General features: G+C 31.5%; 1 protein-coding gene across 1 annotated transcript; it reads left to right on the plus strand.

Annotated features, from left to right (window-relative positions):
* Positions 1 to 4,813: 4,813 nt before the first annotated feature.
* Positions 4,814 to 7,748, plus strand: LOC145319816 (uncharacterized). Its single transcript, XM_080162174.1, has 6 exons — positions 4,814 to 4,952; positions 5,165 to 5,483; positions 5,610 to 5,749; positions 5,868 to 6,096; positions 6,322 to 6,873; positions 6,970 to 7,748. The coding sequence occupies exons 1-6, from the start codon at positions 4,827 to 4,829 to the stop codon at positions 7,590 to 7,592; spliced, it is 1,989 nt and encodes a 662-aa protein (XP_080018300.1). The 5' UTR covers positions 4,814 to 4,826; the 3' UTR covers positions 7,593 to 7,748.
* Positions 7,749 to 13,299: the final 5,551 nt, after the last annotated feature.

A 13,299-nucleotide genomic window follows, 5' to 3' on the forward strand; every position in this document is an offset into this window, starting at 1 on the left:
GCTCTGATGCTAATAAATCAAAATTGTTGTGTTCATAGTTTAATTATCCATTAAATGTATCTAGCTAATAACACATAAATAAATTCACATTCGTAACATTTTTCCATTATCAACATTTTAAATATTTCCAATAACACATACTACATGCAAAAATATCAGGGAGGGAGAGGTCATTGGCGCTTAAATTTCTTTTCCCTCAAAATTTTAAGATCCTAATGTTAAGTATTATGATTTGTATTGATACTCTGTATCCTTGTGTTATGTATTATGATCTGTATTGATACTCTGTATTCCTGTATCCTTGTGTTATGTATTATGATTTGTATTGATACTCTGTATTCCTGTATCCTTGTGTTATGTATTATGATCTGTATTGATACTCTGTATTCCTGTATCCTTGTGTTATGTATTATGATCTGTATTGATACTCTGTATTCCTGTATCCTTGTATTATGTATTATGATTTGTATTGATACTCTGTATTCCTGTATCCTTGTGTTATGTATTATGATCTGTATTGATACTCTGTATTCCTCAGACATATGTCTACTAGAAATCTATTCAATAGATCTTAGACGATGGAAATTTGAAACTGTCGGGTCAATATTTCTTTAATATTCCCCCTAGTTTCTAACTGTCCAAAGACGTTTATAACAATTAGGGAAAGGGTTGAATTTGGACAGGAAACCTAAATATTAAAATCTTTTCTAAATTTATACGATCCTGAAAGTTAATATTTACTGATATTTTCCAATAAATTTTTTCGTTTCGTCAAAATTTGGAAAAATAGCCAATATGGCTGTCTAGAAAAAACACGAAACCTCTACACCTAATATTTTCTCAGTGTTTTTTTTACTTTTTATACAATTTTTTTAAAAAATTAAATATTGATGAGTTTTTTATTTTTATAGAATGAATTATAAAAAAAATAATATTGGTTGATTGGTTTTTGCGATATCAGAACTCAGAACCATATCAGTTTTACTTTTAAACAATTCAATAAATATGAAAACTTTAAAAATTAAATATTGATGAGTTTTTTTTATTTTTTTAGAATGAATTATAAAAAAATAATATTGGTTGATTGGTTTTTGCGATATCAGAACCATATCAGTTTTACTTGTAAACAATTCAATAAATATGAAAACTTAGATATAAAATTTGTATAATAGATAAGACTTTTAAATAATTTATTCTCCCCTTTCTTTATTCCAAAAATCTCGATTTTTCTTTCATTGTCATATCCTAGTATTTATTATGTGTATTTGTATTGTCGTGTGAGTATGTGAGAGGGTTGTAAAGGATAGATAAATTACCACCCCCCCCCCCCTCTCCCTCACATAGCTGTTAAGACTTAAGATTTTTTGTTTCAGGCTTTCAGCGTATCTACTCTATAATAATCCACCTTCCAAAGATCCAACACCCTACATTATCCAACCCTCCACCCTGCTTACTGTCTTCTACATTTCAACTCAACCATATATCAAACTTGCTAATATCATAAAGTGAAAGAAAAGTTAAAAAATAAACCACCAATAACCATTAAATAATGTATTAATCATTCTAACTCAAGTAATATGTACTAATTTATTATTTAACCTAACATACTAACAAAACAATAATCATAACTTTTTTTACTTTAATGAAATAAATAATCTAAATAAATAAATAAACTATGTTGACTTAAATAAAATGAAAATAAATATTTTTATTTTATTTGGATTGGAGTTAGTTTTGTAAATTGTAACGATTTGTCCTTGTTCTCTAAGGTCTCATATTTCCTGTATCATGAGTTGACCCTTAGCTTTATGCGGTCATAAATGTTCCCCCCCCCCCCAAAAAAAAACGCTTTTATCAATATACCTTGTATATTGGGGAATATTAACAAGGATTAAAACATCCATAAAAACTAGTACTGAAACTTTATGACAAACGGATACAGGAAGCAAATGCCTACATTACCAGAAATGAAAAAAGCTATCCGCTTTCTTACGGAGATTGACCAGCCCTAATTATAAAAAAGCTATTGTTCTGTAAGATTAAAACGATTTCTGAAACTGTATAACAAACGGATAATAACACAAACACTTAAATAGTTCAGAATAGTCGACAAATAGTCGACGGACAAACTGACCCTAATTATAGAAAATTATTGTTCTGTATGAACTTGAAGATCTCATATTTCTCATGTGAGTTCAGTTAAGTTGACCCTTCCAGTTTCCCTTCCTTAATCAGGTGACATAAATTTTTCCTCCCCGCCCCCCCCCCAAAAAATAAATATTGTACAGCGATTAAGGCGCGAAGATATGTTAATTTTATTTACCATAAAAACGAGTACTTTTATTATCAAACTGACATTATTCTTTTATTTTAGTAATTATGGGAAAATTGAAACAAATTTAAAATGCACGGAAAAATGTCTATAAAAATTTTAAAAAACTTAATTATGAAATAGCTTCGCTCCAAAAAAAATAAAATACTGAAGGGAAACAAACTAATCTCAAATCTTAAATATATATGAACATAGCTTTGTAAGTATGTCTGTCCAGGCGATAAATTTAATTCAAAAAATAGATATTTATCAAATTATCACATCGTATTATAAGCGTATGACCGGAAAGTAAAAACGATTTCTTTCAACTGAAGTCCAAAAAAACCGTATATAGTTATTCCGAATTTTACGATTTGTATTTAATAAAAGATAGACAGACAAAAAGAAAGAACTAAAATTATTAAAGTGATTATCTAAATTTGGTTACTATCATCATATCTTTGTAGTTTGTATAATTGATCAAAAAGCCTTCATAAAACTCCTAGGAAAGTTTTTTATCCGTGGAGATTAACAGACATCCTATTATTTTATTCTTTGGTTTTCAATGATAACTATGATATATAGACAGAACAGAAATGTACAATCGTTTGATTATTAAAACCAGTTTTTTTAGCCCCGAGGAGCCGTTTAACTATGAAAGAAATAGCTATCTGTCTTAAAGAACGAACGAATTAAAAAGTAAAAACTTTGTATATTTGTTTTATTCAAAAAGAGTAGGTTTTATTGCAATTAGAGTCTTCCAACTAATTCACTTACAATTTTGCTTCATATCCGTGTCATGTTATTTAGTTGACCCTTTTTAAAAAAATTTAAATTTCCCTTCCTTGCGAAAGAATGTTTTTAAAACTTAAAACATATGAAATGATATTATCACAGATATTATCATCAATCTATAATATAATTGGCCAAAAAGCCTTCATAAAGTGTTATAAAGCATATAGAGAAGTTATCTATATTCCAACTTTCAATATGTAACTTTGAAGCAATTTTGTTTGTTTTCTACATTACCGAATACTTTGTGAAATCAATTCGTCTTAAATGTAACTTTTCTTAAAAATAGGTTTCTAAAACTTGAAATATAATTTTTAACTTTTCTCACCAATGAATGATGAAAGTATAAATTTAAGAACAATTTGAAATATTTACCCTCTAACGGCTAATTTATTTACTATAATTTCATCGTATTAAATCCAAATTTAATCTTGTTTCTCCCCCCCCCCCCACCCCAATTATTACCATACCATTACCAGGTTGGTTACGATATTATATATTTGTTTTTTATCCGTGGACCGTGTGACATGAAAGATTAAGCATCAAATCCTCCCCCCCTCCTCAAAGGGGAAATTAGCATAATTCTTACATGTCTACCTAATAATTATAAAACATACATAAGTAGCGAAGCTCTAAAATTATGAATAATAAATAGACCATTTGGAACAATGTATGGTTGTCTTTTGAAGCATTAAGCTAATAGAAAAACGTTAAAACTTAAACAATTGAATTTACAATTACATAATCCTAAATTTGCCTAAACTTAAAATTGTTTATTAATTATTTCTTATCAGTTCAGCATTTTGATTTTTGATTATTATTTATTATTGTCAACTGTCCTATCCCCTCCTAATATTTATGTTTTTCCCCCTTTTTTTTGGGGGGGGGGGGAGCTAAACAGATATCCTATTACCTCCTAATATTTATTACATACAACACCAACCCCAATTTTAGGGGGTTACATGGGGGGGGGGGGGGGGGGGCGCGCATTACCACTCCGCCCATATTCATAATGAGCGGTGAAAATGGACAAAAAAATTGTAAAATACGTGATAAAAAACACATTTATAACAATCTTTTTCTATATATAACAATATAGTGTATTTCCGTAAAAAGACTCGGACGGAGGGACGTATGGACATACCTTAATTATAGAGTAACAAGGATTCTTATAATTTCATTTTCACTATGTTTATATATATGAGAGGGGGGGGGGGGGGGTCACGATTAATTTTTAACTTGGGGAGTGGGTAAGATTATAATTTATTATACTAGTGTAGTCTCACCCCTCCCCTATTTGAAGGTTGACCGTTACATTACAACTTACGATACAAATATTGACCCCTCCCCCCCCCCCCCTCCCCAAGAAATAAGTTAACAATTCAAAACATATGGAAAATAGGAATTAGCGACTTCGGCAATGTTCACCACACCGACTTCATTGCAGGTAACCTAAATAAAATAAATAAACTATTATTATTTATTAATGCAATTACAACTGCAGCAGCTACATAACCTGAATTAAATAAAGTAAAGTAAACTATTATGAATGAATAATATAAAAGAATTACTAATTTTTCAGTAACTGCAAACTATACCGATGCAGACGGTCCCAAAGAATTGTTGCTCGCCTGTGAACAGGTATAAGTTTAAAATTAATTCTTAGAAATTTAGAATGACCACAAATACCTAAATGATAATTTGATTAATTACTTATGTTTAGATGCCTAAACCCGATGCTTCCGGCCGCAGCATCTACGAATATTTCGAAGAACTGTTGAAAAGGTTTGGGCTTGAGCATTATCAACTTCTCAGCTCCACATCCGACTCGGCTGCCAACTGTGTAAAGGTAATGAAAAATTATAAATTATAATTATAAAATCATAACTATTTAATAGTTTTTTCTCGCATCGTATTTTAAATGGCTTTCCGCGGATGTAAAATGTACAATTGTAAGATAAAACCAGTTTTTTTAGATGAATATTTGAATGAATACGAGAATTAATATTATAAAACAATACCATTAGAAAGTAAATCATTAATTTATTTTTCATTCTTTAGTCCGTCAAGATACTCAATGAAGAGCACGGGAAAACCCCCACAGAGTATACAAGTTTCATGAACCATGAGGGAGTCAGTGATGATGATAGTGATAAGGAAGACACACCTGAGGCTGATAGTGAAGATGAAATCCCGTTGGATTTGTTTATAGAAGATTTAGATGAGGTTGAGGATGGTGTTGTAGAAGCCGAAGGTGAGGGTCAGGATGGAGATGAAGAAACCCTGGCAGGAACAAGACAAGGCGATGGCGGCGATGGCGGCATATCAAGTGCGATTTTCTACAGGTCCATCGCCATCAAAGATCCACAACAAAGAGAGGGTAAGTAAAGTTAAATTAAATTCATTCCCAAAAAATTCAATGAATTACATTTAATGATTTACAGGGGTAGTTTCACGAAATGCATTTAACTAAATTATATTAATTTATTAAATTATTTCTTTTCAGCAATCACAAATTTCGGGAAACTAATAGAAGAGAACATCCAAAGAACAATGAAATGTGATGAGCAGAAATGTGGACTTATAGTGGGAGGTGTTTGCCTCAACCACCAAGTGGAGTTGGCGTTGAAGCAGGCTGCCAAAGTTGTAAGTAAATTAATTAAATGATTAATAGAACCAACTAAATAACTTATACAGTAACTTAAAAAGTTAAATAATAAATTATACAAAAACGTGAAAATTAACAAATATTATATTTTTTTAGAAAGGGAAGGGGTACAACAGAACCATAATTAACCTGGCAAAGCTGGTCAGTAAAATTATGAATAACAAGAAGCTGCGTCGCATTTTGGTAGAGAGTGGACAACGTATGCTTACCAGATACGTGGAGACGAGATGGAGCTCCAGAATGAACATGATAAAGCGGTTCTTAGAGTTGTTTGACAACAAACCACTACTTCAGAAGGTGAAAAAATCCGTGCAGGATCAGAAAGGTAAACCCAAAAAAGTTAATTATAATTTAAACAACAATTTAAAACTAACAAAATTACCAATTTAAATTTCTCTCTGTCCCTTAATTAAACAAAAGAGAAAGGTAACAAATAGAAGTTTATTAAAATTTAAACTAAATAAATTATTTCTTCTCTCGTTCCCTTAATTAAAAATTAGAACTGTATATATCAATAGAATTAATTTTTAATTTTTAATTTTTATTTTAGTCAACAAGAAGTTTGACAATCTGTGGCCAACACCTGACCAGGTTCTTGCCCTCAGAGAAGTCCTGGAAGTGTTGGAGTGTGTGGATACCATGCTGACAATTCCTGCACAAGCCCATGAGGCCACAATCGTCCAGATGTTCACCATGCTGGATACGGTGTTCTTTACCCTACGGACAAGTATGCCTGGCAACTTATTCGCTAGACGTGTATTCAAGTTCCTTCACCTGAGAGTTAACAAGATTGTCCGTACTAATGCAGGATGGCAAGTCTGTCTCTACCTACACCCCCTGTCACGCAGTCATTTGGAAATGATTGCGAGTGGCACACAAAGCTTTACGGTGACACAGGATGAAGCAAAAACAATTTTACAACAAGCACCCAAAAATTGTAGGTTGTTGGGTGAACGGCTACACCGAATCTCACTGAGAGCCAACCTAAGTCCTGAAGAAAAGGCAGATGAAGAGGCCGACCTGCGTAGAGCTAATGCGGATGCCGACAATGAGGATTCCGAAGCTGACGAGTACGAATCTCCAGAAACTGCACCTCCCACAGGTAAAGATATACAATATTAATTAAAATAGATAATAATAATAACATTAGTTAAATAATTCAATTATCATTTTTATTAATTATATTTATGTATTACAGGCATGATGACACCCATCCAAAAGATGTTTTGGAACAAACAACAAGAGTTCAAAGAAATTCAGGCTCAAGCAGCAGCCAAGAAGAAAAAGAAAGAACAACGTGACAAACAGAAGGATCCCCTGGACGTCATGAAGAAACACCTGAAAGCTGGGCTGAAGGATTGGAGTAACATAGAAGAATCCAAGTTGCATGCCTTGACATACGGTTACCAACGTGAAGTCGCTAAGATAAAGGAGGAAATTGCGAAAGTCAAAAAATCTAAGTCCAAGGATTTCGATGTTGAAGAACGCCAGAAACTGTACAAACAAGGAGCAATGACCGCAACCCACAGGATGCTTACTGCCAGGTATGAACATGTTGCAGAGAAGATATGTTATCCACCTGGACTTGTCAGTTTGATGACCAACTTCAACAACTTACCTGTTTCTAATGCGAGGTGTGAGAGAATTTTCTCACACCTCAAATTAGTTTACTCATCGAGGCGGTATAACCTAGAGAAAGAAACCATCCACGCCATCATGTTCTTGAAGATGAACAAGCTAGTCCCCAAGAAGTCCCAAGCATTTTGGGATAGGCAGGTAAAAGTTACCAAGAAGACAGCAACCAAGGAACTGGAAAAGTGAAATAATTTTTGTAAATATGTTTATCATATTAATTATGTTGGAAAGAAATAAAGTAGAAGTAAAGTAAAACAAATAATTTAATGAAATAATTTTGTGTTTTTTAAATATCTGTATCATTACCATTATAAAATAAATGTTGTAATAAAACCCAAAAAACTGTTTATTGATATATTTTTTTTTTTGCAGTATTGTTATTTAATTTAACAAGGATGAATAATCAATAAGTAGCGAAGCCAAAAACATTACTCAAATCATACTTGTCTTGTGTCTTTATGCGTGGATGGTCTCTTGCTCGAGGTTCTAGAGTAAATAAGTTGGACATCAAATGAAAGTAAATACTAAATATCCAAAAATAAATTTGAATTTCAATTAAAGGGTGATGGAAAAAAATAAAAATGCGTACTTGCCGCTTCGCTTATATTATTGTACATTCAAACATCAGTAAACCAAAAATCAGACCAATCGGATAATTAGGTCACATAAAAATTTGTTGTTAAAATGTAAAAAAAATACGGACATTAATGTCAGAACTGAATTATCAGAATGCGAATATATAAGAGTCTAAGCAAAATTGTAAGTAAATTTGTTTAAAAACAGCTTGATAATCAGGTTTAATATGAGCGTACATTTAAAACCGAGTTTCAACGCAAAAAAAACGCGGAGCCGAATCTAGAAATACGGCTGCGGATGTGTGTATATTTGGTAACATATGGTTTTTAAGTTTAATTTAAGGAAATAGACCGTTAAATCATATTATTACTGTAAAAACTCACTTTAACCTAATGTGGAGCCGAGCCGTTCTGAACGACGTAAAAAAATGCACGGAAATTCTTTTCGAACACAGGGATTCAATATTTTTAGGTAAGACTTATCGATAAAACACACCCGATACTTTGTAATTTTGGAACGATATAAAAAAATAAAAAATAAACATAATTAAAAACAAAGTATGGAGCTTGCCGAATTATTCACAGTATAAAATCTGTGCGTTTAAAATTGAAATTACCAAAAGGCAAAATAAGAATAATTAAGTTATAACGAACAGACTTATCACTTTATATTTACAAATTATTACAAAATCCTTACCTTAATATACAGTAAATGATTATGTGTACTGCCTTCCGAAATAGAAAACATAGCCTATTATTTTGACGTGTATGTACTCTTATGACATTCACTCAAAACAATAGACTACAATAATTTTTTTCGGACGACAGTACAGAATTAGATCTTCTTGTGTTGACACTTGACTAAGACTTTGTTTCTTTCTTCTTTTTTTTTATAACTATGCAAATAATATTTATCACTTTATTTTATTGTATTAATATAATTCCATTTGAAGTTTTCACATTGAATATTAAATTTTTTATTATTTTTCACTTTTCTTTGTATCTAACTAACGCGTAGTATGACGTGTCAATACACTCTGAAATTCAAATAAGGACTGAAGAACTGTGTGTGTGTGCACGAGGTGCACGAGGTAGAAATGTACATGGGTAATTAGAAACTTCAATATAATTTATTTCGTTATATTTACATTTTTTAAAATAAGATTTTTTAATATGTTTTGACCACGGTAAATAATAAAAATTTGTTGGAGGAATTTTTGTGTATATATTTATCCCTGATATAACAGCATACACCGGAAACGGATGATATCAAATAACAGGGAATCTATAAATATATTGTTACAAATACAATTACAAACTATTATAAGTTAACTTTAATATATTTCATTATCGTTATATACTTTTTTTACGTAATGCAAAATTATCCTTTTTTAATATTAGGAAGAATTTTTATTTTACCCTGTAAAAAAAGCAATGAAAAAAGTAAGACGTCTAAAATGTCGTATTCTTAACAGGTAGACTTTTTGGAGTAAGGAAATTATGTCATCACATTAATTTCATAGAAAGAACCTAAAAGTCTAATATATCTAGTAAATTTTATTTCGGAATTGTTTAACGAACATACTTAATTTAAGATTGCGTGATTTATTTCGAAATAGAAATATAAAACGTAAAAATTTATTATTTTTCAAAATCTTCTATTTATTTACCAAGTACTTCGTATATAAATATTAAGAAATTTGAATATTTAGAAAAATAGAAATAGGGATGTATTTTTGAACGAAGTGAGAGGGGAATTAATATCCTATTTTTGAAATAGAATTCTTGCACACGTATATAAATATTCCCCAATTTCAATATTTTCATATGTCTAAATTCCCTTCCAAATTTACTCGAAATACGATACGTTTAGGGTTTAGAATAGTTAATATTTAAAATATCTAGTAGACACATCATTGGTATTCCTGTATCCTTGTGTTATGTATTATGATCTGTATTGATACTCTGTATTCCTGTATCCTTGTGATATGTATTATGATTTGTATTGATACTCTGTATTCCTGTATCCTTGTGTTATGTATTATGATCTGTATTGATACTCTGTATTCCTGTATCCTTGTGATATGTATTATGATTTGTATTGATACTCTGTATTCCTGTATCCTTGTGTTATGTATTATGATCTGTATTGATACTCTGTATTCCTGTGTTATGTATTATGATCTGTATTGATACTCTGTATTCCTGTATCCTTGTGTTATGTATTATGATCTGTATTGATACTCTGTATTCCTGTATCCTTGTGTTATGTATTATGATCTGTATTGATACTCTGTATTCCTGTGTTATGTATTATGATCTGTATTGATACTCTGTATTCCTGTATCCTTGTGTTATGTATTATGATCTGTATTGATACTCTGTATTCCTGTATCCTTGTGTTATGTATTATGATCTGTATTGATACTCTGTATTCCTGTATCCTTGTGATATGTATTATGATTTGTATTGATACTCTGTATTCCTGTATCCTTGTGTTATGTATTATGATCTGTATTGATACTCTGTATTCCTGTATCCTTGTGATATGTATTATGATCTGTATTGATACTCTGTATTCCTGTATCCTTGTGTTATGTATTATGATCTGTATTGATACTCTGTATTCCTGTATCCTTGTGTTATGTATTATGATCTGTATTGATACTCTGTATTCCTGTATCCTTGTGTTATGTATTATGATCTGTATTGATACTCTGTATTCCTGTATCCTTGTATTATGTATTATGATTTGTATTGATACTCTGTATTCCTGTATCCTTGTGTTATGTATTATGATCTGTATTGATACTCTGTATTCCTGTATCCTTGTGTTATGTATTATGATCTGTATTGATACTCTGTATTCCTGTATCCTTGTGTTATGTATTATGATTTGTATTGATACTCTGTATTCCTGTATCCTTGTGTTATGTATTATGATCTGTATTGATACTCTGTATTCCTGTGTTATGTATTATGATCTGTATTGATACTCTGTATTCCTGTATCCTTGTGTAATGTATTATGATCTGTATTGATACTCTGTATCCTTGTGTTATGTATTATGATCTGTATTGATACTTTGTATTCCTGTATCCTTGTGTTATGTATTGTGATCCGTATTGATACGCTGCACTTAAATTAAAATTTCTACATTCATTACATTCTTTCTAACAGAAGCTCAGATAGGGAAAAGAAATTTGTAAAACAAGGGTTGCTTAGGTCCATAAGAAGTGCAGCATAAAACAATTTTCAGATTTTCTATTAGCCTTGTATTTCTGTAGACGAAAGGAGACAGTAATATTTTTTGAAGATGATTAAAGTCCCTCCACAAATTATGACGTCATACGATAGAATAACCAATGAGAGGCCATCATAAATTTCGTATGACGTCATAATCTGTGAAGGTACTTTATTTTTAAATTACACCTTTTTTATGAAAACTATTCTTGTTAGTAGAATCCTTATCTGATATCCTTATAGTATGGTAGTGAGAGGGGACAAAGTCAATTAAGTTTTTAAGTAGCGAAGTAGTATTAATATGAAAATCTAAAAATAATTCAATACATATAAGATGGCAAATAGTAGCGTTTAGGAATAGTAATATTATAGGTAATCTTAGTGCAATTTAATTAAATTAGATTAGAAATATTCTTTTTATAGTAAGAATGAGTGAGAGAGATGTACTTTGTAAAACATGGCATTCACAGGAAAACAGTAATAGTGTCTGACTGATTATGACGTAACAAAAAAAAATAGCCAATGAGAGGCCACTATAAATTTTACCATTGGTCAATAACGGCCCCTCATTGGCTATTTTTTTTTGTTACGTCATAATCAGTCAGACACTATTACTGTGTTCCATTCACAGTCATTTTAGCGTACCAAATCTAATTGACTCGAAGGAAGGATCTTTAGGGATGAGACAATTGAGATAAATTGATTTACATCCCAATGATGATAATCAAAATGACCCCTTTTATAGAATAAATTTAGAGGTTCAAAAGTTTGAACGAAATAATTAAAATTCCGGAAAAGTATCCGAAGTTTTATAGCCAAAGAATAGGATAACATAATTATAATTGGGTTCCCCTATATCTCTCTCTGGGAGTGACAGACTAAACGGACATACCCTAATTATAGAGAAGATGCACTGCTAAAAAGAATGAAAGAGAGAGATATTTTGTATAATTAGGTGTCAACGGTAATTATCATTACACACTCAATACTTTCAAGCATGAGCAGAGCATCAGGCTGCAAATACAAAAGTTACAATTACCCTTATAATAAAGGAAAAGGATGTTTGTCTGTTTGTCTGTCTGTGTGTCTGTTTGTCTGTGACGAAAGATCTCGCTAACCGCTGAAGCGATCGGGTTCTCCTTTACAGGGTAGCTTCTCTTAGGTCCCGGGAAGGTTTATAACTATTTTTGGGGAGGGTACCAACACCCTCCCAAGAAAAATCGCCCCTAGAAAAAAAATTTAGAAATAGGTTTTGGGATTCAACTCTCTCCTCAAGTGCCCCTAGAGGCCTCTAGGGGCGTAGCCGCTAGTATCAGATTAAAGGAATGGATAAATAAACTCAGTTTTAGGGGGGAAGAGGGCGGAGGTTTTTTTTCAGAAACTAGCGGCTACGCCCCTAGAGGCCTTTAATGTTGTATGGGGTAGAGTGAGTCGACCCTTCCAAACTTTAAATTTTTCTTGGAAGAGTGGTGGTACAGTACCTCCCCCAAAATAGTCATAAACTTTCCCAGGACCTAAGACACCCTGTTAGATATAGCTAAAGAATGTAAAAAAGACAGAAAAAGATATAAAAAGAAAGATAGAAACTGAGATAGATAGAAAAAAGAAAGAAAGATAGATGGAGATAGAAAGATAGATAGAAGAAGATATAAATAGAGATTTCCATCGATGGAGTGCAAAGAGAGAGAAAAGGAAACAAAGACAATTTCAACTCAAAATGTTAATTTGATTAACTAATGTCTTAACTTTAGATTTAAGTAACAGTTTAAGTAAACCAAATTACAATGAATTGTAATTTTAAGTTCTGTTTCATAGCTAACCTACATAATTCAATAAACATTGTAAAAACTACATAAAAGTAACAGAATGTATGTCTGTCTATGGGAATGTTTATATTTATTTTAAGGGTCCCAAGATAATTCGCTCCCAGAAAAAAATACCCACCCCCCAAAAATAACTTTTTTACTGTAATAAATTGTATTTAAATGTAGTGGGTACCCCCCCCCCCCCCCCCTCCACTTCCTTTAAGTGCCCCTAGAGTCCTCTAGGGGCGTATCCGTGAGTTTTGTAAATAA

The sequence above is a fragment of the Acartia tonsa genome, chromosome 5, assembly GCF_053477335.1.
Source record: "Acartia tonsa isolate MP-2025a chromosome 5, ASM5347733v1, whole genome shotgun sequence".
Classification (NCBI taxonomy): domain Eukaryota; kingdom Metazoa; phylum Arthropoda; class Copepoda; order Calanoida; family Acartiidae; genus Acartia; species Acartia tonsa.

What these genes read in the sequence shown, in the direction of transcription:
- LOC145319816 (XM_080162174.1), top strand. Translation starts at nt 4,827, where the DNA reads ATGCCTAAACCCGATGCTTCCGGCCGCAGCATCTACGAATATTTCGAA. An exon ending in TGAAGCAGGCTGCCAAAGTT is followed by an intron (nt 5,750 to 5,867) that starts GTAAGTAAATTA and finishes ATATTTTTTTAG; the next exon opens with AAAGGGAAGGGGTACAACAG. An exon ending in ATCCGTGCAGGATCAGAAAG is followed by an intron (nt 6,097 to 6,321) that starts GTAAACCCAAAA and finishes TTTTTATTTTAG; the next exon opens with TCAACAAGAAGTTTGACAAT.